Consider the following 22,436-nt stretch of genomic DNA (forward strand, 5'->3'; position numbering starts at 1 on the left):
TCTTGGCAGCCTTATTTCATAATAACAGCAACAAAACCAAGGGTCACCAGCATACTTGAGGCCCTCTGCAGGCGAATGGGCCTGTGGGTGCTGGACACTGGTCCTCATTTCCTGTAGGTGCCCTTCTCCCAGCACACTGCATGCCACGTGATGGTTCTGGGGCCCGAAGACCTGGGTTCAAGTGCGGGTTCCACCATCCTCTGTTCCCCAACCCAAAGCACCTTCCCCTGAGCACCCCCTGGCCATGTTACCTCAATGGAGTCTAGGCCCAGCCCCAGGCTCCCCTACCCAGACTGCACAGCAGTGGTACCTCCTTCCAGGAGTTGTCACAGCATCCAGAGCTTGGGTCTCACAGTGCACTCCTCCCAGGAGACACTTAGCTAAGTCTCCTAGTGACCATCATTTGATGATGCACAGGCTTGAGAGCAGGATGCCTAGACCTGGTGCTGGATGACATTGGCAGGAACTCTTTCCCAGGGCAACAAGCCACCCTTCTGCCTGCCCGAGTTCCAGGATGTGCTCGGCCTCAGTTGACTGCTCCACAAGTGTCTCAGAGTCATTGACTGGACAGAGCACTATGCCCACCCTCCACGCTTACCCCTGTGCCTTGTGGCAGGATGGTCCCCTTTCTACCAGTTCTGAGACTCTTCACCTAGTTTGGTCCCTTCCCAACAGAGGGAAGGGAAAGGGGACTCACCCCAGGTGGCCCTGTAACCAGCTTGGCCTCTCCCTGCCTCAGACCTTTTACTTCCTACCTCTTCCTGGTCCCCCAGCCTGGCTCGGCCCACAGCCATCAGCAGGCCACGGTCCTCCAGGAAAGCAAAGGTGATAGTGTGGGAGCACGGTGAAGAGTAGTCCAATAAGGACTGGCCAGGGGGCAGGAGCTGTGTTCCTTGCACGTTTCCACTTGGCCCGCCTCACCCTGTGGCTTTCTTGTGTGGGGTCACATGGGTAACCTCCTGCAGTGTTCTGTTTCTCCATCTTGTTTCCCTGTGGCAGCGCCGTGTGCGGCTGTGTTCTGTGCATGCACCTCCTCTGGTCCTCTGGTGATTCGTTTTTTCAGGTGGGGCCAGCCGCAAGTCTGAGACAGGGCAGGCGTCACACCCAGGCCTGTCCAAGTGCACGTCAGGATGCTGTCTGCAGCCCTTGCGTCCTTGCAGCGGTGGCTCCTGCCAGCCTTGTCCTCAGGCCTGGCAGCAAAGGCCCATGAATCAAGCTGACATTTCCATTACCTGGGAGATGAGTGTGTGACCGGGTCCAGGTGCTGTGGCGGGGGTGGGGTGGCAGGGTGGCCACTCATCAAGACCACAAACCAGGGAAGAAATGGAGACTGGGGCCCGCCCATCAGCTTTGGCCAGGGAAAGACTGCCATGGGTCCCTCTGCGCATGGACAGTGGAGTTAACAGACATGTGCGAGGGCATCAGGGAGCCTGCAGGCTGCAAGGAGGCCCAGGATGAGTGCTTAGTGTGTGTGTGGGGGGGGGGGGAGCGGAGGGTGTCATGTACCCAGACCTAGGCATGGATGCTGTGCACTCCCTAGCATGGTGTCTGTGAACTGTCAGCCTGGCCAAGGTCAGCTACGGAAGCTCAGCGGCCAGACGTGGTCCAGACTTGGGAAGGGTAATAGGCATCCACCAGCTCAGGCTGTGAAGCAAGGATGTTAAGCCCATTCAGACTAGCCCTCTGCTTCCCTTCCTGGACTCTGGGTGGTTTGTAGCCTCTCCCAGGTTTCAGACCAGATGGCACCTTCTGGTTGTTGCTCCAGGAGGGACACACAGTGCTGTTTACTCCCAGCAGGAAGACAGCCCTTAAGAAGGTGACTGTGAGACCCGTGGCATCACTAGCCCGGAACTGCTTCCTTCTACCTAGACAGCAGTCTTCCTGCAGTACTAGGAGACAGCTGGGCTCCAGCCGCTTCCCAGAAGGACCTGAAGCCTCATGGCTCCGTGTCCATCCTCCCTTCCTTCCCTCCTGACGATGGCCCCCATTCCAGTCACCCACATACCATAATCACAGACCACTTGCATGATTATTTATTTAGTATTTTTCTTTAAGCCAACTTTTTTTTACTGAAATGCCTATTGTGGTTCATTCTAAGCTGCAATGCTTGGCACGTGTATGGACACGCCCGTACAGTTTTCTAATACACATTTACATAAACACAGCTATTAAAATAGATGACAGATTTGAAACTAAAATCATTTCCTGGGCCTCCTCGGGCCCATGACCAACTTCACAAAGCCCTGGATGACCATCAAGACCGACAAAGTTCCTGGTGGTGGGCCCAGATTCCAGACCAATGACCTTGCTCGGGACCCATCACTGTGACTCCCACTTGCACAAGGCCAATGCCGCAGCTCCCTGTGCTAGCCTTCTGGGGCCTTCATAACTGTGTAGGAGTCTGCCCAGGCCAACTTCGTCTCCGCCACAGCCCCCCATACCAACTGTGAATGCAAAGTGAATGCAAAGTCGAAGAATAACCGAGCACAGACATGCATGTACACAGAAGTGTGGGGTCCACCCTTCGCCCCCAGGTGCCCAGCCTGACACAGGACAGAGACCTGAAGCTCAAATCCTTTTTCCTGCATCCTCACCCCATGCCAGTCCCTCCTCTTGGCCCCTGAGTTGGCCACCTGACTCTCCACAAGCCTCTTTCCTCAGCCACAGCACTCTCCTCTCACTCAGGGCCCTGCAAGGACACGGGAGTCCTGCCTTAGTCATCTGCTCTAGCCCAGAGCTGGGGTGACTTCCTAGACTGGCCATCTTGGCCAGTCCCACCCTGCACAGAGCACCCAGCTGTCCCAGGATAAACTATGGGTCCCTTGTGAAGCTTTGAGTCCTCTCTCCTGCCTCTTCCACCCTCACAGCCCTCCTTTTCCTTCACGCTTGTCATTTGGACCATTGGAAAGCCCTCTCGTGTCCTGTGCTTCCCTCCACAACCTGACACCAGCAAGATGGCTTGGGTGTCATTTCCTTGATCACCTACCCTTCGGGTGGTCTCCAACAGGCACTGCCTCAGCCCCATGGCCCCAACTCCCCTTGTTGACATCATGGCAGGGTGCTTCCAATGATCTAGACTCTGCCCCCCTGTGCTCACAGGCACCAATCTGTGTCACCCTCCAGCAGCTGTAAGAGGTAGATACAATGAAGACTCCCATCTGCAGGATAAGGCCATGGGGGCTGAGGAGACAGGACCCGATGCTAGGCAGTCTGACTCCAGGGCAGGTACCACACCCAGCATGCATGCACTGAACTGTCATCTCCCATTTCATCACTTGTCTACTTCTCTGGAAGCTTCAGCATCCCATCTCAAGGGCCTACCACAGTGTGTGGCACACAGTAGGGGTACAATAGAAGACACCTGTTTCCAGACAGATGATTGGATAGCTAGATGATGAAGATGGCCAGTGAATTGGTGGATAATTGACAAGAGAAATGGCAATGGTGGAAAATGGATAGTTGAATCATGGGTGAATGGATAATTGAAGACAGATATATGGATGATGTATTCATGGTTAGTGGATGGATGGACAGATGGATGGATGCTGGATGGGTGAGTAGGATGGATGGTTGGATGGGTGATGAGTAGATGCATGCTGCTAAATGAATGAATGAGTAGATAGATGAATCCTGAATATATAGTGGATAGGATGGATGTTAGCTAAATGGGTGATGATCCATGGATGGGTGGTGGTTAAATCATAGATGGATGACAGGTGACTGGATGATGAATGATGGATCATGTATGGATGGTGGGTGGACGGATGAGTGGGTGGGTGGGTAGATGATGGTGAGTGAATGTTGGCTAAATGGATGGGTGGTAGGTGGATGGGTAACAGGTGGATAAATGAAGAAGACCACATTCTACCTTGCTCTGCCAATCTCTAGAAATCCTTCAGGGCAGGATGAGGCCTCTTAGGAGATTTAACCAGGAGTGAGTGTGGTTTAAATTCACTCTCCCACATGACAACTCTAATCTCAAGCAAGAAACTTCCCTCTCTGGACCCCAAGCTCTCATGGTCAAGACAGAAATTATTTTTCCTCAGGCAGCTGAGTCAGAAGTTTTATGTCAAGTGGCCCTAGACACAGGGTAAAGGGTCCCCAGGGTCAGGGTGGTACCACATTGCTGAGGTTCCTGAACACAGTGCTTCCTCCAGCTCCTAGTCTGTTCCTCCTGCCATGCTCAGGACCCTGGCAGCTCTGCCCACCTGTCTCCATCCTGACCTCCCCCAGGCCAGGCTGGACTCTAGCTCATTGATGGATGACTGACCCTGACCTTGGTGGCCGGGCCTCACACCTCCAGGGCAGGATAATGATGGGGAAGCCAGCCCACACATAGCAAGAGAACAGGTTCAACAAGCATTTATTGAGCCCCTGCTGTGTGCCTGCTGTATGACCCCCCGCAGAGGCAGCCACTGCCTCCCCTTCAATCAGCCCTGCTCCCTGTCCCCACAGGGCCCTGCCCCTTTGGGCACCTGCTTGGCTTTGTGTCCTACTGTGGGTATCCAGCATTCAGTGGTCAATGCCCATGTCCTTCCTGACTTCCCAGCTGGGTGGGGCTCCTAAGTGTGGTGGTGGCTGCTGCTGTCTCCAAGTCTTTGTGCAGCCTGGACAGTCCCTCAGGCCTGCCTGACCCGTCTCTGGGGCCCCAAGACCCAGGCAGCGGTGGCAGTCTAGGCCTGGTGTCTCCGTGACAGGAGAGCTGAGTCCACAGCACACAGACCAGGCTTCCATGTCCTGTGGGAGGGGTGGTGCCAGTGATGGCAGGAAGGCAGGGGCTGGCTGGGGTCACATCACACCCAGTGCCCCAGGACCCAGCACTGACGGTTCAGCTCTGCCGCCTCGTGAGCTGAGCTCCGTGGCCAGGAGTCTCCCATGTGTGGCTGGTGCCCTGCAAGAGACAAGGCAGAAGTTGCTGACAGTGGCCTTCTTCCATCCGTACCACGTTGGCCTCTGGCCCAGCCCCAGCGTCCATCTGCTCCTGTCAGCCCACCACACTGCACTATCCACCACCATCCACTGACTCACCAGCACATGGAACCCCAGCCAGTGCTAGCTGCCAGTCACCAAATCAACCCAGCAGTGTCCCACCAGCCCACTCACACACAGCCCACCCACCCAAACTCACACGTGCCCCTCCCACCCAGCAGCCCCCTGCAGCCCATAATCCTCTTCCACTCCACTGCATACCTACCAGTCCTCTTTCCACACCCACATCTGCCTGTAATCTAGACATTGAGGCGCTAACCCTTGCACTCACTGGCACACCCACCAACAGTCTACCATCTTGTCTGCCTTACCCATGTGTGTCTATACATAGACTCGACAGTGCATATCAGAGTGACCTCCCACCCCTACCATCTAGTCACTTCCTTCAACCTTCCCTTCAACCCAGCAGATTCACTGAGTCCTCCCTCCTCATTTACCACCCATCCATCCACCCACCCATCCATCCATCCACCCACACATCCATCCACCCATCCATCTATCCACCCACCCATCTATCCATCCATCCATCCACCCACCCACACATCCATCCACCCATCCATCTATCCACCCACCCATCCATCCACCTACCCACCCATCCACCCATCCATCCACCCATCCATCCCTCCACCCATCCTTCTATCCACCCACCCATCCATCCATCCACCCATCCATCCCTCCACCCATCCTTCTATCCACCCACCCATCCATCCATCCACCCATCCATCCATCCATCCATCCATCCATCCATCCATCCATCTACCTACCCATCCATCCACCCACCCATCCTTCCACCCATCCATTCATCCATCCATCCACCCACGCATCCATCCTTCCACCCATCCATCCATCCATCCCAGCCCCTTGCTCTACATCTCACACCTTTCCACCCAACCTCATTGCAACGCTCCTCGTGAGCCTGGAGGAACCTCAGAAGGAACATGGGCCAGAAGGCATTAGGGGTGGGTGATTCCACACCCCCTAGATTTTATGCCCCACCCCAACAGTGAGTATGCATCGGTAAGCCCAAGTTGACCCCGAGTACACTGTCCCCACCCAACACCCGCCACTGCTCTGCTTTTAGAGACCTGGCAAGCTGAAGGACATAAGACCCCTCCTCATCCTACGCTCTCCCCCTGTGCTAGATTAGTTCTTGGACCTACCCACATCTTCCCTCAGGGGCCTCTTCAAAGTTTCTCTGATATGCACAAGCCATCCCTGTCACTCGTTGAAGACCACTGTCAAGTGACCTGGCACCTGCTGTCCAGTGGAGTCCTCCAGACCAAGCTCAAACTGGCCCCTTATAGGGGGCTTGCCCTGACATCCTCCCCTGCCTATCAGGCCAACATGCTGTCCCCATATTATCTAAGAGAGGGCAGAGACACATCACAGACCAGCAGCTGGGTCAGTGAGGCAGCCATATGGAGCCAGGCAGGCCAGTGCTCCCTGATTCCAGCCATCTCCATCAAGAATCGCTGCGCTTTCCACCCTGAGCTCCAGCACAGCAGGCATCCTTCAGGGTCAGACGGCTCTTGGGGAGAACCCATCAGGATGAGAGTCTGCGCAGATACTTGCATACCTCTGATACTTGCATACCTCTCAGGACAGAGAGCTCACTGCTCCTCCATCCCCTGGCACTGGCCATGAAGAGCTGCTATCTGGATGCAGCAGTTGGGAGGGGCGCGAGGAGGTTCTCATTTTGTTCTTTTGCCTTTCCTCCCCTTCTGTTTTTAATATTCCTTAATGTTAGTGTTTTGTACATTTTGCTGTGTTTTTAAAGGAGTGAAAAACATTTTGCAAACATTCTGGAATCATTTGGCCTTGGGGAAGGAACATTTGTTTTGGCCCCAGCTAACGAAACAGTTGCAGTCTTTGGATGAGCTTGTTGCCAACATAAAGGTGTTTGGGTTTTTTGTTTGTTTGTTTGTTTGTTTGTTTTTTCCTCTCTCTTTTAATGAGAAGCAAATATTTGGTGCATAGAAAGGTTGGACTGTTTTTCTCAATGAGTATTAAAAATGACTGTAGCTGCTCTCACGGGAGCCAGCAGGCAGAACGGCAAATGGGAACGGAGGAAGTGGTTGTGTGGTTTTTAAGGAAGAGCAGGCCGAACCCACCTCACTCCTAGAGATAAAATGAGGCTTTCTGACCCCTCACTCTGTGTGGTCACCCCACCATGGACTGGGGCTCCCCTCATTCTCTCGCCTTCCAGGAGGTGCTCAGGGCCCAGAGCCATTGATGTTGTGTCTCATCAGCCCTGCAAAGCCCTCCCCCCCCCCCCCCCCCCCGCCTCCCTTCTCTCCTTCTCTCCTGGTCCCTTCACTTTGAGGGCATCATCAGCCAGAAGGCCTTGTGCTGGGATTTGGGAATCCCAGCTCAGCTCTGCTTCTAGACCCAAGACCCTGTCACAAGTGGGTGATGGGGAAAGAAGCAGCCTGCTGCACTCCAGCCAATATCCCCACAGGAGATCTGGGGTTCAGATCTTCCAGAAGGTTCAGAGACACTGAAATTTCTGATTTCAAAAATAAAACTCTCTGTCTTTAAATGATGACAATTAGCATGTTTAAAATATTTTCAGTGATACTATGGGCCACAAAGCCTGACTTGACCCAAGGGGGGGCTGTCTGTGCTGCCTGGCTGTTTTCTAGCCTGACTTTGTCCTATCGTTTCCCAAGCCTTGTCCTCCAGATGGAAATGCCCTCTGGTGTGTCACTGGACACTCTATCCCCACCCCGATCTGGTCTTTCCTGTACTCTCTCTCCTGGGAAACACTGAAGGGCCCCTGGGTGAAGGCCCCTCCCTGCTCCTGCTCCCATCCCTACCCCTGCCCTTCAGTGCATCTTACCTGGGGTGGGGCCATCTATATACCCAGATGGGAGCCCATAACCTGCTGGCCTTTGGCCTGGTCCAAACAAGTCCTAAGCTGACATTTTCTTTAAAAATGAAGCCAAGAAGAGGGGGTGGGGGCTTCTAAGCTTGAGGGTGCTCTCCTCCACCATGCTATCTGACATGTGTGTGTGTGAGACACAGCAGTTCTCTGTCCAGCCCCTCCTCTGATGCGGGCTAAGGGGATAAAACTATACTTAGGTCTGATGGTCAAAGGTTCAAATCCATACTCTATCAGACTCAAGCTACATGACATGTGTGTATGTGTGTGCGTGTTTAATTGTAGGTGAACATGTTCAAATGTGCATGTATGTGTGTGTGCACATGCTCAATCATGTGTGCTGTGTGAGGGTACACGTGCATATGTATTCATGTGTAGAGGGGGTGCAGGTGTGGATGGGTGCACAAGCCTGAATGTGCTTGTGTGAATGTGTGTGTTAATGTGTGGGTGCACATGCTCGAATGTGTGTGTGTGTTCATGTGTGTGTGTGCACATGTTTGAATGTGTATATATGTGTGTGTGTTGTGCTTATGTGTGGGTGCACATGCATTCACCCTCATTTTTGTGGATGCCAGAGTTGAAGGTCAAGTATCTTGCCTCACTTACTCTCTCTGCCACTTTCTGAGACAGTCTTTCACAGAGTCTGGAGCTCACCAGTTCCAGACTGACATCCAGTGAGTCCAGAGCTTTTCCTCTCTCCCCTGCCCCCAGTGCTGGGTCCGCAAGCACACCCCCACACCTGCCTGGCTTTTTTCAAGAGTACGGGACATCTGTCTTGGGTCTTATGATATGGCAAGTGCTTTGCCAACTGAGTCACTCTCGGCCCCATCTCTTGCCTTGGTTTTTCAAGACAGGGTTTCTCTGTGTAGCCCTGGCTGTCCTGAACTTACTGTGTAGACCAGGCTGGCCTCGAACTCACAGAGATCTACCTGCCTTGCCTCCTGAGTGCTGGGATCAAAGGTGTGCGCCACCGCTGCCCGGCTCCCCAAGCACATTTTAAAAGCTGTGTGGCTTTTGACAGGCAGCTTCACCTCTCTGAGCCTGAGCAGATAGATGTGGGATGAGACAGGAGTGAGAAGGCCCAGCGGGCCCCTGCGCTGAAGCCCTAAAGTTCCTGGTCTCTGGACGGTGTGCAGATAACGAAGTTCAAGTATTCGATAGGACTGGTTTCTCTTCTCAGATGGGGAAACATAGGTTTACAGCTGGAAAGAAATTGGCTTAGGCCCCCTGGGAGGTTGGTAGCACGGAGTTTTAATTTCCCCTTAGACCCTAACCCCACCCTAAGCTTAACAGAGTCTTTGATGTGTACAAGGCTCTGGAAACATGATATTCATTACTTTTTATTTTCTTTGTTATTGTTCATTTGTTTCTGAGACAGGGTCTCACTGTGTTGAGAGGCTAGCCTCAGCCTTATGACCCTCCCGCCACAACCTCCTGTGTATTGGGTTACAAGCCTGCTCCATCACACCCAGACCCTTTCTTTTAAATTGATATCAAAACATGAACACACACGTCATCTGGCCTGCTCCAACCTAAGCACACAATCTCTCTGTGCCACACCCTGTTTTTATCTTTCCTGAGGGCACAAAGGTCTATTGGCCTGCCCCAGCACCAGTTCAAGGGATTAGCCTACACCTGCAATTACGGAATGGGTTCATCAGGGTGGGAGACCCTTCAAGACCAAGAATGTCAATGCTGCTGTAAATGTGTTCAAGGAAAAATTGGGGTGCTCAACAGGGAACTGATTCTCTTGACCCAGAATCACTTTGTCACTGGTAAAAGGAGGGTAGGAGACTGCAAAGGTGGGCCAGTGGTTGATGTAGTGGATCTCAGCTGCCTGAATTAGGGGAGGACCTGGGGCCTTTGGGAGGCGGGCCGCTGTGTGTGTGTGTGTGTGTGTGTGTGTGTGTGTGTGTCAGTGGGGGGTGGCTAGAATGTGTAACCCTCACCGTCCACGGTTCTGAAACCCACCTTCTAGGCCTCAAGGTCCCACTCTAGTCTCTGGTACCTCAAACAACATCAGCCCCCAGCAGGGCTGAGGGTGGGGCTCAGTTGGCAGAGTGCTTGCTGAGTTCAACCCCCAACACCGTGTCCACTGGATATGGCGACACACATCTATAATTCCATCTCTCTGGAGGTAGAAGCAGGAGGATCAGAAGTTCAAGGATATCCCTGGCTGCATAGAGAGTTTGAGGCCATCCCAAGCTACATGAGATCCTTGTAAAGGAAAGAGAAAGATGGAGAGAGAGAGAGAAAGACAGAATATATAGGGGGTGATGGAGAAAGGAATTAGGCTAATGTCAAGGCACCTGGCTTTGGTGACCCAGCAGCTAGAGACACTGTCATGCTCTAAATGACCCAGCATCAGTGTGTCCCCTGACTCTCCACATACCTCTACCATGAGGAGGCTTCAGATGCACTATGGCATTGACAATATGGGTCCCCATTTCCTCCTTGTCTCTTCTTTTAGGCTGCATGTCAGAGCAGGACAAAGGCCAGCTCTGCTGGCATGCAGAGTGGCCTCCCAGCCACTGGCCCCATGCTGATGGTACAGGTCTGCTGAATGACTAAGGGTCAGGACAAAGAACAGGCTTTCATGGACCCATGAGAGAGAGGGGAGCCATGGTCTGTGAAGGGTGTTCAGCCTGCTTTGCCTGGGGCCCTGTGCCTCTGAACATCACTGACCCTGGTCTCTTCCTCACACCTGGGATCAGGCTGAGTCTATTTAGTGCATCGTCCCCAGAACCACCAATTCCTTGGATCTTTTATTAAGCATGTCCCCAGTCAGACAGGCTGCTGAATCACACATATGAGAACCACTCCCTGCCTTCCAGATGCTCACAGGGAGGGGACAGAGACAGGCATGGGTATGAGAGCTGTCCCTGTCATCTGGAACCAGCTCTTATGATCTACACCCTGTAAGGCAGGTACTGGCTGTTGCTGTAACCATTCATAGCTGAGGGACCAAGGCTCCCCGGGGGAAGTAATTTGTCCAGGGTGTCAGCACTGGGGTTTGAACTTGAGCAGTCTCACCTAAACCCTGGACTCCCAAGCACCATGAAATCTTGATTGTCATGCACTGGACTGAGAGATGCCTAGGAGATCAGGGTGCCTGTGGGTGTGTTTCCAGGACCATTAGACCAGGGCTCTGAACTAATGCATCCAGTTAATTCACTGATGAATTAAAATCTGCATAAACTATTAGGAAGGGTAAACCTGGGGAAGGTGGAGCCTGCTTGAAGAAAGTGGGTCACTGGGGCGAGCCCTGTACTATTTCTACTTTCTGGCCATGGAAAGGAACAACTTTTCTCCCCTGTGCTGGTCTACATGATGTCCTGCCTTACCTAGGCTCACAGCAACAGAGCCAAGTGAACATGGATTGACACCTCAGAAACCGTGAGCCAGATCAGTCTTCCTCCTTCAAGCTGCTTCTGTAAGGTGTTTTGTCACAGAAATGGAAACCTAACATGTCCTCCCTTCTGCTCTCACAGCACGTGGAGATATGCACAGCTCTCCATGAGGGGACACTGGGTAGTCGTGGACATTCCCAGACACTGCGACTGGATTTTACAAGAGCTCCAGATTCCGCTGCAATTTGTTTACCGCCCTGTTGGAGGGCAGGGACAGATCACTTCAGGCAGAAGTAACAAGGTGGAAAATAGATTCTCGGCAGGCTGGGAAGCTTTTAGAAGGTGTGAGTGCCCCGCCATCTCGTCATTGGGGGAAGTCAAGCAACACACGGCAACAGAGAGAAGGGGTGACTGGACCAGGTGCTAGGCCCACTCATCCTGTCCCTGAGGCTTCAGGAGTCTGTCATAAGACATACCATGCTTTACAAGCATGGGTCCCACACATCTCAAACCAAGGAATGGACTCTCCAGGGAAACGTACAGATTGTTCTGTTTGCTTGGCTTCTGAGACATAGTGAAACACTATGTCACCCAGACTGGCCTCGAACTTGTAAACCTTCTGCCTTAGCTATACTTGGCTTACAGGCACGGGCTACCTTGCCCTGCAGCAACCTGTGTTTTAATAAGAGTCCCAAAGAGCTTCTTAGCAGCAGGCATGACTAGAATACTGTTGCCTCGGACCAAAAACCAGACAAATAAAAAAGCATCAGCATTGGATAGAGTTTAGAGTTTGTCAGGCCTGTGACCTGGGCCAAGTGACAGTCCCTAGAGCCAAGTTCCTTTGCTGCAAGACAGAATGCTTCTGACTCCGCAGGGACCAAGTAGGGTAAGTCACTACCAGAATTGCAGGAAGACCTACTGTGTGGATACGATGCACTACCACTGTGGGTACAGCAACAGGGTCCTGTGCTGGCAATCTCCACACTCTGGTGGGGAGAGAGTGGAAATGAGCAAGTTAGCCATGGGGCCAGAGAGAGGGAGTGAGCAGCAGGCAAGAGGAACGAGGCCCCCGGGGAGTGCTGTGCCATGGAAGGACCCAGGGGAGGGCAGGGGTCCAGAGCTGGGGAGACGAGTTCAGGCTCATGTCTCATGAAGATGGGTGAAGGAGATTGGTCCTAGAGGCAACAATCTCCACCTTCAGGTTGCTGAGTAGCCCAGCTTGTGACCAAGGCAGGCTGCTGCAAACAAGAACCGCCCTGAACTGGATCTGTCACAGTGCACCCCAGAGGCACAGGTAAGACTTATGGCGGGAGCACACCCACACACCTGTCATCCCAGTCCAGGTGGTGGAGGCAGGAAGATCTCTAGTTTGGGGCCAGCCTGGGCTACATCGTGAGATTCTGCCTCAAAACAAAATGCAGAACCCCAGCTTGAACCCAGATCACTCTTTTTTTATTTTTATTTTTTTAAGATTTATTTATTTATTATGTATACAGTGTTCTGCCTGCATGTTTTGCCTGTAGGCCAGAAGAGGGTATCAGATCTCATTATAGATGGTTGTGAGCCACCATGTAGTTGCTGGGAATTGACCTTTGGAAGAACAGCCAGTGCTCTTAACTGCTGGGCCATCTCTCCAGCCCCCAGATCACTCTTTATTCAACTTTCCACCCCAGCGTGATACCAGCTGGGACCCCTGACCTCCAGATGGCAGGGTCTCAGATGTCCTCAGGCTGCTTGCCCGTCTGTGCCCAGCAAATTGGCCTTGATATTTATTTTGAAAATATGATCTGGTCTGATTCCATTTTAATAACGGCAGCGACTCTGGAAGTGTTCTATTGAATTTGATTTTGATCTAATCAAAATGCCAAGTTGCTCTGGGCCCACAAAAAGTCTTCCTTAAAATTCGCTCTGCTGTTCTGAGGGCAGCTGTAGCCGAAGCCCATCTAGACAGAGTTCCCACAAGCTGCCTCTGTGCTCAGAGAGCGACGAGCTCTGGCAGAGCCCTGCCTTACAGACACACCTGACAAGTCAAAAGCTTGTCCCAGGCATCGGACTTGACAGGAGCCATGAGCTGAAAACCCCAATCGCCCCAGAGGACAATGCAGATGCCCAGATCCGATGGCAGCATCGCTTCCATCCAATGTCACACCCGATGTGCTCCTGAGGTAGCTGGTGGCACTGCCAAGCCCCAAAGGCAGGTTTCAAAGGCAGCCTCTCCCCAGGAGCCGGCGGGGGGGGGGGGGCGGGGGGAAGGTGGCAGAATCTGTATCATGGAAGGACCGAGGAAAAAGCAGCAACTTTGGCAGTAGTTAGGAGAATGGAAAGAAAGTTTATATAACTCTTCATGTTAGATTAGCTGCTCTGGGAGGAAGTGGTGGGAGACAGGCAGAGGTGCAGAGGCAGCGAGTGAGCACCGACTGTATGCTACTCACCGATCTGGGCACTTGGGCTCTAGACACAGACACGGTGTTTCTCGGAGAGATGCAAGAAATGGGAGCCACATGCATAATAAAACGTTAAGTCAGAGAAGGACAAATGCTGGGAAGAAAAGAGCGTGGGATGGGAGAGCACCTGGGAAACTAGTCCACAGACCACGAGGCCAAGTGAGCCACACAGAGCTTTAGAGGGAGAGCACAGGTATCAATTACCAAGGCCTCAAGAAGGGACCGGGTTTAGCATGTGTAGCTGCTGCCTCAAGCGGCAAGGGGGAAGGCAGAGAGGAAGGTGATGAGGTGGGGGCCCTGGGCTAGGAGCTGGAGCCCACAGTAACCATGCCAGGCTGGGTTTCATCACAAACCGAATGGAGTGAGGTCTCTGCTCAGCAAAGTTGCCTGGCAATTCTCCCTTCTCACGTCCTCTGGATCAACCCTCGAAGAGCTAGCAGGCAGGAGCTTTGCAGAGCGCACACAGCAAGTGGTTAATAATGTGGCTCCCTGACACCCTCCTCCCCCAGGCCTCCTGCCGGCAAGCTGTCCCCGGCAGGATCTGAGCAGCTGCTTCATAAGGAAATATTGCAAAACTCGCCCAGGCGGTTCCAAAATATTTTCTGGGCAGCAGCCCCACAGTTGCTAAGGGGCCGGGTTCTGGGGACTGGCTGCTTCTCTGGTCTGTTAGCACTCTACTCTTGCTGGGCCCCCATCCTCAGGACCCAGCCTGGGGAGACGGGTCCACACAGACAGCTCCTCCACACTACAGAGCCTGCATGTCCTCTGATACTGCCTGATAGGATGATGTTGGATAAGCCCAGTCTCTGGTTTGCTGAGACAGGGTCTCAGCTGTCTAGGCTGGCTTTGAACTTAAGACCGTTCTGCCTTGGCCTATGAATACTGGGATGACAGGAATGTTCCACCATGCCTGGCTAGAGCTATTTTTAGCCTCCCTAGGATTCCTTATCCTGTGTGCCATGAGGTTGAACTGACTCAGTGAGTGAGAGAGATCATCCTCTCTAGCCCCTGTGCTGTACCCTAGATAAGATGCCATACTCTGATGTCACGGGTGACATCAGCAGGGACCCCACCATGGCTCTTGCCACACTATGCCGTCACAGTATGGGTCTTGCTGTCCTACAGGTGTGAAAACTTGTTAAGGAGGCTGTGCAGCAGTGGTGGTGCGTGCCTTTAATCCCAGCACTCAGGAGGCAGAGCCAGAGCCAGGCGGATTTCTGTGAGTTCGAGGCCAGCCTGGGCTACAGAGCGAGATCCAGGACAGGTACCAAAACTATACAGAGAAACCCTGTCTCAAAAAACCAAACCAAAGCAAAACAAAAAACAAAAACAAACAAACAAAAAAACTTAAGGTCCCACAGTTGGCCTTGCTTGTCTCTGTTTCTGGAGCCCACAGAAGCTCATGAGTAGTGGATGAATGAGTGGATGAATAAATAAGAGAGTAAATGAATGAATGTGTAAAGGAACAAGTGAATGCCTTTCATGCATCATAGAAACAGCCTCTTCAGGTAAACTGATTCCTTCCTTGCTTTGCCATGGGTACCCATCCTCTGTACTTGGTGGTCCCCAGGAGCCCCAGGAGCACAGCCATCTCTACTAACGGCCCTGATGGAGGACACCCGGACAGAGATGCTTGGGCACAGAGGCTTTGTGAAACCAGGGTGGAGAAAGCCTTCCCCCACTCATGCCTCGGAGCCCTGGGGCACAGCTCCCTGCACCGACCCTTCTCCACAAGTGATCTCGCAGTCCCTCAGTGCTAGCTGTCCAGTTCTCCTCCCTGCTGGGGTCTGTGATCTCCTTCCATCCAGCCTCCACCTCAGGGATGCCCATCCCACAGCCCTCAGACTCAACACCTGCAAGGCCTCGAGTCTTCCAGCCAAACTCTTCCCTTGGCAGCCACACACACCTTTGAAGGCTCCTACAGAAGTTCTGTGCAACCCCGAGGACCCTCCCTCCCGGCCCTTGCTCTAACGTGTGTGGTCATGGGGCACACCTGCCAAGTGCAGTCAGCTAGTTCATGGTTCCACACTCTGGAAGTCCCCTCCAATGACATGTAGAGCTCTTGTCACAGCTGAGGTATGACCGGGCCTGTGTCACTGTCCTGATGTCCTCTGCTAGAACCAATGAGTTGCCTCTTCCTTGAGTCTCATCCCCATTCCAACGTGTGATGTTGGCATCCCCTAAGCAAAGCAGTTCTGTGGATGCAGCTTTATTATTGTCATTGTGAGTGTGTGTATGTGTATGAGTATGCATGTGAGTGTGCAAATGTGTGTAAGAGTGTGTGAATATGTGTGTGTATGTGTCTGAGTGTGAATGTGTATGTGTGTAGGAGTGTGTGAATGTGTGAGTGTGTATGAGTTTGAATGTGTATGTGTGTGAGTGTGTGTGTGTTAAAGAGAGAAAGAGAGGTGTGTCAGGGTCTGATCCCAGAGAGGCCCAGTCTGAGCCACCCTGACAACGCCATCAAAAAGTTCTCAAATCCTGCTTCTCTGTGGCCACATTCAGACCACTACCATGTCCTCTAGGAAAAAGGGACTTACCCAGCCTCCAAGATGGCCTGCCTGCAGTTAGCACCATCCTCTACCTCTGACCCTGAGCTCACTCCAGAGGAATGTGCATGGAGAGAGAGGCAAGAGACAAAGGTAGAAAGGTCAACAGAGACCTCCAACAGATGAGGCAGACAGTGGATCCAACAGAAGGTAGAGAGATGATAGATAATGGGTGGAGAGATAGATAAGAGGTGACCCGATGGATGGATGGATGGATGGATGGATGGATGGATGGATGGATGGATGGATGGATGGATGGACAGGTAGGTAGGTACATAGATAGATAGATAGATAGATAGATAGATAGATAGATAGATAGATAGATAGATACATAGATAGATAGATAGATAGATAGATAGATAGATAGATAGATAGATAGATAGACAGACACATAGATGATAGATAGATAGGTAGATAGATAGATAGATAGATAGATAGATAGATAGATAGATAGATAGATAGACAGATACATATATACATAGAGACAGATGATGTGAATGAGGAAAGCACTGAGGGTCGAGGACTCAGGCTTCAGACTCAGCTCCCAGCATTCCTGGCCTTCAAGCATAGTGACTCGGGTAGAGATGGAAGCCTCCCAAGCATCTTAAAAGATCTAGGGGGTATATGCTGACTAGCAAGGCTGTGTGACCTGGGGCAAGTTACTGTACCTCTCTGAGGTTTAATTTGCTCATCTGCTAATCTTCCTGCCAGTGGGAGTTAGGGGTCAGCAGGGTCATGAGATGAGGCCTGAAAAACACCCATGTGGAGATGGAACAGGCAGAGAAAAGTAGCTCACTGAGATGTAACCGCCTCACCTGCCATCTTCAGCAGCTCCTTCTTTTCTGATGTGAGAAAGGCCCTCAGCTCTGCCTTCCTTTGATGGCTGGAGCTGACACTTGTTCTCATGGCTTCCCTGCATTCTTCCTAATATGTCCATCAGAGTGAGGCAGATGAAATGAATGCACTCGAAGCCCCCAAGCAAATCCATCCTCTCCTTACCTCCGTAGATCCAGCCTAGGGCTAATCTCAAAGGCTATTGGTGAAGTCAGGCCAGGCCTGGAGCTGCCAGCCTCAGCTTAGTCTGTGGTGTGTGTCTAGGGAAGGATGCTTGTGCAGGGGTCCCAGCTCCCTGTCAGCCCAGTAAGCACTTACGGGTGGGGTATCTCTCATGGCGGCAGGCAAGACGGAAGTCTTCCTCTTCACTCACATCCCCCTTCTCAATCCTGGAAAGAAACAAGAAAATCTCAAAGCTGGAATGGGAGGGCAGGCAGAGCTGCAGGCATCCAGGGCCTGAGGAGCACAGTGCCCACTTCAACACAGCTTTCCCCCGGTACCCACAAACCTTTACCCAGGCCCTGAGATGATGGGTGCCACTTTCCCATTTATGGATAAGAAACTGAGGCATTCAGGGGGCAACAGAGACACAAAGCGATTGGAGAACATCTACGTGGCCAGGGCAAGCACACACACACACACACACACACACACACACACACACACACACACACACACAGGGGAGAGGGAAGGGGGAGGGAGGGAATGAGGGAGGAAGAGGGCACACCACACACATAGGTAAATAAAATCAAGTCCTGACAGTAGGCTGGTTGTGTCAGCCCCTGGCTGAGCTCAGGGGGTCTCAACTTGGCTATTGCTGGAAGTTACCCACTAGGAATTTTAAACCCCATGTGGGCTAGCCTCACACTCTCTCTGTGTTTCCCCTCTCACTCCTTCCTTTCTCCTACAGTGCCAGGTCCTGGGCTTTAGTTCTTGAAACAACTACAGAGGCACATTCATGGTTGCTATTATGAGCATAGTGGGGACCACATGTGGGAGGCTGCTATCACTAATACAGCAATGACTGCCCCTGCACCCACCAAACACATAAGGAAAATGAGGTCACACACACAGGGTCACACTGCCTTGTCACGGATGAACTGAGCTCCACAGTTCCCCCCACCCCAGTGTCCCAGGTCTCCAGATGTCCAGAGCCTCTCTTGGCCCCTGTGTTTTCCTGATGGAAGTAGACACTCAGCTCCAGAAGACAGCAGAAGGGTGGTCAAGCCCTCACCCAGACCCACTTCAGGGCTAAACCCTCCCCTTTAAGGCACAAGCTCTGCCACAGCCCTGCAAAGCCTGCAGATATGGGACTTCACTGGAGAACCTTCCAGAACTGACTCTGTGAGAGGAAACCAGCTCTTTATAGAATGGCCACACAGGAGGTTGAGGCAGAGAGATCATGAGTTTGAAAGCAAGACACCGTCTCAACGAAGGTTAAGAGAGGGAAAAAGCAAAGTAAAAAACCATGGCGCTGAGGCCCAGCAGGCTAGGCCTTGGCTCCCAGGTTGTCAGGTCAAGTGTCACCTCGGCCTCCAAGCCTCCGTTGTCCCCACACAGTAGCTTCCAACCCTGGCTGCCTCTGGCCACAACATGCTCCCCACTTCTGCCCCCGCAAAGGGACATCAAGCTCTTGTTTGAAAATGGCTGTAAATGTGAAGGTGACCCATCTTTGATGTGGGTAGAAATTTCCTGGGAAATACATTATGTTGTGTTCACCCTTTAAAGGATGGCGGGAGCTACCTCAAGAGACCCAGACGGCGCTCTGAAGAACTGACAGGGTCTTGGTGGAACCTGCACTCTGATGGGTGGCAGGTGGGACCGGACACCTTGGATGTGACGCATGCACCCTCCTGGGCCTCAGGTTCTCCTGAGTTGTGGCTCCACCCTGTTCTGGTTCCTCTCTGACCCCTCATCCGGTGAGCAGGCGTATACTACCTGTTGCTTAGGGCTCTGGCCACCACTGGACAAATTCATCAATCGGTGCAGAACTGCCATCACGGCTTGCCCTCATAATTGCCATAGTCCCATCGGCAGCGGCAGCAAGCTCCGTGTCACTGTGAAGCTCAAGGAACAGAGAGGTACTCCTTTGCCACATCGGTCCGTGCACCCCCCTTCCATCCCAGTTAGCTCTCTTGGTTGCCTCAAGATTCTTGGGTTTGTTTGTTTGCTTTGTTGTGAGACAAGGTCTCATTATGTAGCCTGGTGTTGAACTTCAGGTCCTCCTGCCTTGGTCCTCCTGAGTGCTGGGATGCCAGGCCTGCTCTGCCTTGCCTGACTTGACAGTCATGTTTTGAAGGAAGCAGAAGACTTTGAATTGCCAAGGCTCTGGTCCAGGGTCAGTGGTTGCGGCACAGCCTCCTGACCCAGAAGCCACTGAGCTGCTCTACCTGGGCCCAACGGCAGTCAGAGCCGAAGCTGAGAGCAGTATTCAGAAAGTGAGGGTGGCCCCACAGAGGTGCCCTGAACACCCACGTTTGGCTCCCTGAAGGGAAGAAGAGCCTGGAGCATAGGGGACCTCTGTGGGCTGAGTCTTCTTGTGTGGCTAGATGGGCGGGGACCCATCATCAGCTTGAACATGAGAACTCCCTTGTGTTCTCTATTGCACAGTGTCCCATCAGCGCCACCCTCAAAGCCAGCGTCCCTTCCCTGACCCTAGACCAGCTGTTTCCAGCCACTGCCTCCATCTGACTCTCCATGCGTCCTGACCTTTCTCTGAGAAAGGCTTCTTTCCTCCCCGTTCTCAGTACGCCAGGAACTTTTACGGAGTCACCCCTGCGCATGCACACCAGATGGGTTTGAACTTCCCAGCTACGTCAGCTGGAAGAGCCTTCACTGGCCGCCATTTCTGTGCGGTCACTCTGAAGGTGTTGGCAGACAGCACTGGTCTACAGGCTACACTTTGAGTAGCCCCCGCCTGTCTGCTGGCCCTTGCTGGCCACATCACCTTCTGGGATCCTGAGAGTGGCTATCTGCTCTGTTTCGCAGCCCCATGTTTCCCAAATTTAAAGGGCAAAGATGTCAACTGAAGACATGATGATTATGCAGATTCTGAGAGGCCGGTCTTGGGAGTAGGGCTAGATTATGCTTTTCTCACGGGCTCCATGGCAGCCCATACTGTGGGTCACAGATGCCAGTTGGGTCTCAGAACATCTGCTGAGCCTGGGTCTCCCAGCTTTCCCATAGTGTAGGACCTGCAGGAGGGACGTTGCAGTGTGGTGCAGGACTCTCCCCAATATTTTCTCTCCCCAGCTGGTTGGTCCTAGAAGAAGCTCAGGGGTTCAGGAAGTGGCCATTTCTTCCAGCTGTTGCTTCCGGATGTTCCTCGCACCCTTCCTCCATTGTTTCCCACCCTAAGGACTACCCTGTGCTCTATCTTCCCTTCCAATGCTGCTGTGGATCAGCAGTGTCAATGACGTCATCCTTGGAGTGGTTTGAGGGTGTTGCGGTCTCCTGGGCATCATCCCTAAATCCTGGGGTCACACTCCTCCCAGGAATAGCAACTTCAGAGGACACAGCCTGGAGCAGTGCCCTGCAAGGAGTCCCTGGGAAGTCCCTTCAAAGCCTCCTCAAAGATAGATGGGAAGACAGAGCCGAGACTCAGAAGTCACAGATCCGGGAGACAGCCTCAGAGGACAAAGAACACATTGATTTTTAATGATCAATTTAGAAAGGAATGAAGGATAGAATTAAAAGGAATAAAAGAAATAAATGACCCATAGATAGTAACTTAAGATTCCGTAACATTCCACCAAAAGGGCAGTTGCAAGAAAGGGGGAAATCGATGGGTTTTGAAAAGATGTTATTTTCTACACCCTGTCCCCTTTTCTTTTGCATGATAGCATCATTTGGAATATAACAGGAAAGAGCAGTTCCCCACAGTGTTCACGATCTGGCCTGGTCTTTAGGGGTGGTTAAATTTGTCTCCATTTCTGCCAAGAGCCCTGCAGACACCTTGTGAATGGCAAGAGTAGAAATCACTCCCTGGAAATACACGAAGTCTCCAGCATTAGTCCCGTGGGAACACCAACCCTCCACCCCACTGTTGAAGTCTCCCCAGGCTTCCTCCCATCACAAGGCCCCAAGGACAGTGTGATAACCTCCTGATTTGTAGCAGAAGACCCTTCCACCACCCTGAGGCGTGCCCCCGTGGGGAAGGGGCACAGCGGGCAGTCATCAAGCCAGGGTGCCTGTGGTATGATCATGTGCTCCTGCTTGAATGCCCAGAGTGCAAGCAGGACAGAGACACTGGAGGAGGAAAAGAGTCAGGCAGAACACATGGGACATTCCAATGGTGTCCTGGGGGACCCCAGAAGTCTCACTAGTGCTCCAGAGGGAAAGGTGAGTCTGTTATCCTGATCACATCACAGTGCTGCAGAGCAATGGCTGCTGGGAGAATGGATTCCAGAGTCAAAAACTGGCCAGGAATAGGTGAGGGGGTTCCTGGATTCACCCAGGGGAGTGTGAGGTGACTCGACTTCGCCTGAGTGACCGAGGGTGGAGGTGGGAGGAAGCTATTCCCGACTCATCTACCAAGGTACCCTGAGACCCCACTGGGTCCTGAAGCCCAGGGCTGTGCCAAATCCTATACAATAGACTGTTTTCCCTCTGCACACACCCACGGAAAAAGTTAATTCATAAATCAGGCACCGTGAGAGATTAACAATAAGATCTGGTAATAAAACAGTAAAAACTTTTATTATTTCAAGACATAATCTCACTACATAGCCCAGGCTAGCCTTGAACTCATAATCTTCCTGCCCCAAGTGTTGGGATTATAAATTTGTGCCTAGCTAAAATAAAAAGACGCTTAGAACAACAAGAAGTAAGACATAAAGAAAAGCTATTTAAAACTTGGTCCAGGTCTTTAATTCCAGCACTCAGGAGGTAGAGGCAGGTGGATCTCTGTGTGTCCAAGCTAGCCTGGTCTATATAGAGAGTTCCAGGCTGCAAAGTGGGATGCTGGCAGGGGGTATTTAAAACTTACGGTTTGCTGGATCTGTCTCTTCCCATGTGTTTCTGTGGGTCCCTGAAGCTGCAGAAGGGACATGCAGTTAAAGGAGGATCTGGTGGCTTAGTCACCAGCAAATGGAACTGTTTGAGAAGGAGCCGAAGGATTGGAAGATGTGTCCTTGTTGGAGGAAGTTGTCACTGGGGGTGGGATCGGAGGTTTCAAAAGGCTGACACCAGGCTCAGTGCCTCTCTCTGTCTGCTGCCTGTGGCTCAGGATGTGGCTCTGGGTCACTGCTCTAGTGCCATGCTCCTCCCGTGCTCCCGGCCATGACAGTAATGGACTAAGCCTGAGACTGTAAGCAAGCCCCAGTGAAATGCTTTCTTTTATAAGCATCGTCTTGGTCATGGTGTCTCTCCACAGCAATAGAAAGAGCAG

General features: G+C 52.3%; 1 protein-coding gene across 2 annotated transcripts in view; it reads right to left on the minus strand.

Moving 5' to 3' along the window:
- Positions 1-2,015: 2,015 nt before the first annotated feature.
- Positions 2,016-22,436, minus strand: part of Gsg1l (GSG1 like) — a 202,696-nt gene continuing 182,275 nt past the window's right edge. The window contains exons 6-7 of one of the 2 annotated variants that reach the window (XM_076552022.1): positions 17,366-17,436; positions 2,016-4,891 (exon numbers count right to left, since the gene is read on the minus strand). In XM_076552022.1, the coding sequence (XP_076408137.1) occupies positions 4,794-4,891; positions 17,366-17,436 (169 nt within the window). In that variant the 3' untranslated portion in view covers positions 2,016-4,793. The remainder of the gene's footprint in view (positions 4,892-17,365; positions 17,437-22,436) is intronic. The other variant, XM_076552021.1, reaches the window with a different exon arrangement.

Source organism: Peromyscus maniculatus, chromosome 1 (genome assembly GCF_049852395.1).
Source record: "Peromyscus maniculatus bairdii isolate BWxNUB_F1_BW_parent chromosome 1, HU_Pman_BW_mat_3.1, whole genome shotgun sequence".
Taxonomy (NCBI): Eukaryota; Metazoa; Chordata; class Mammalia; order Rodentia; family Cricetidae; genus Peromyscus; species Peromyscus maniculatus.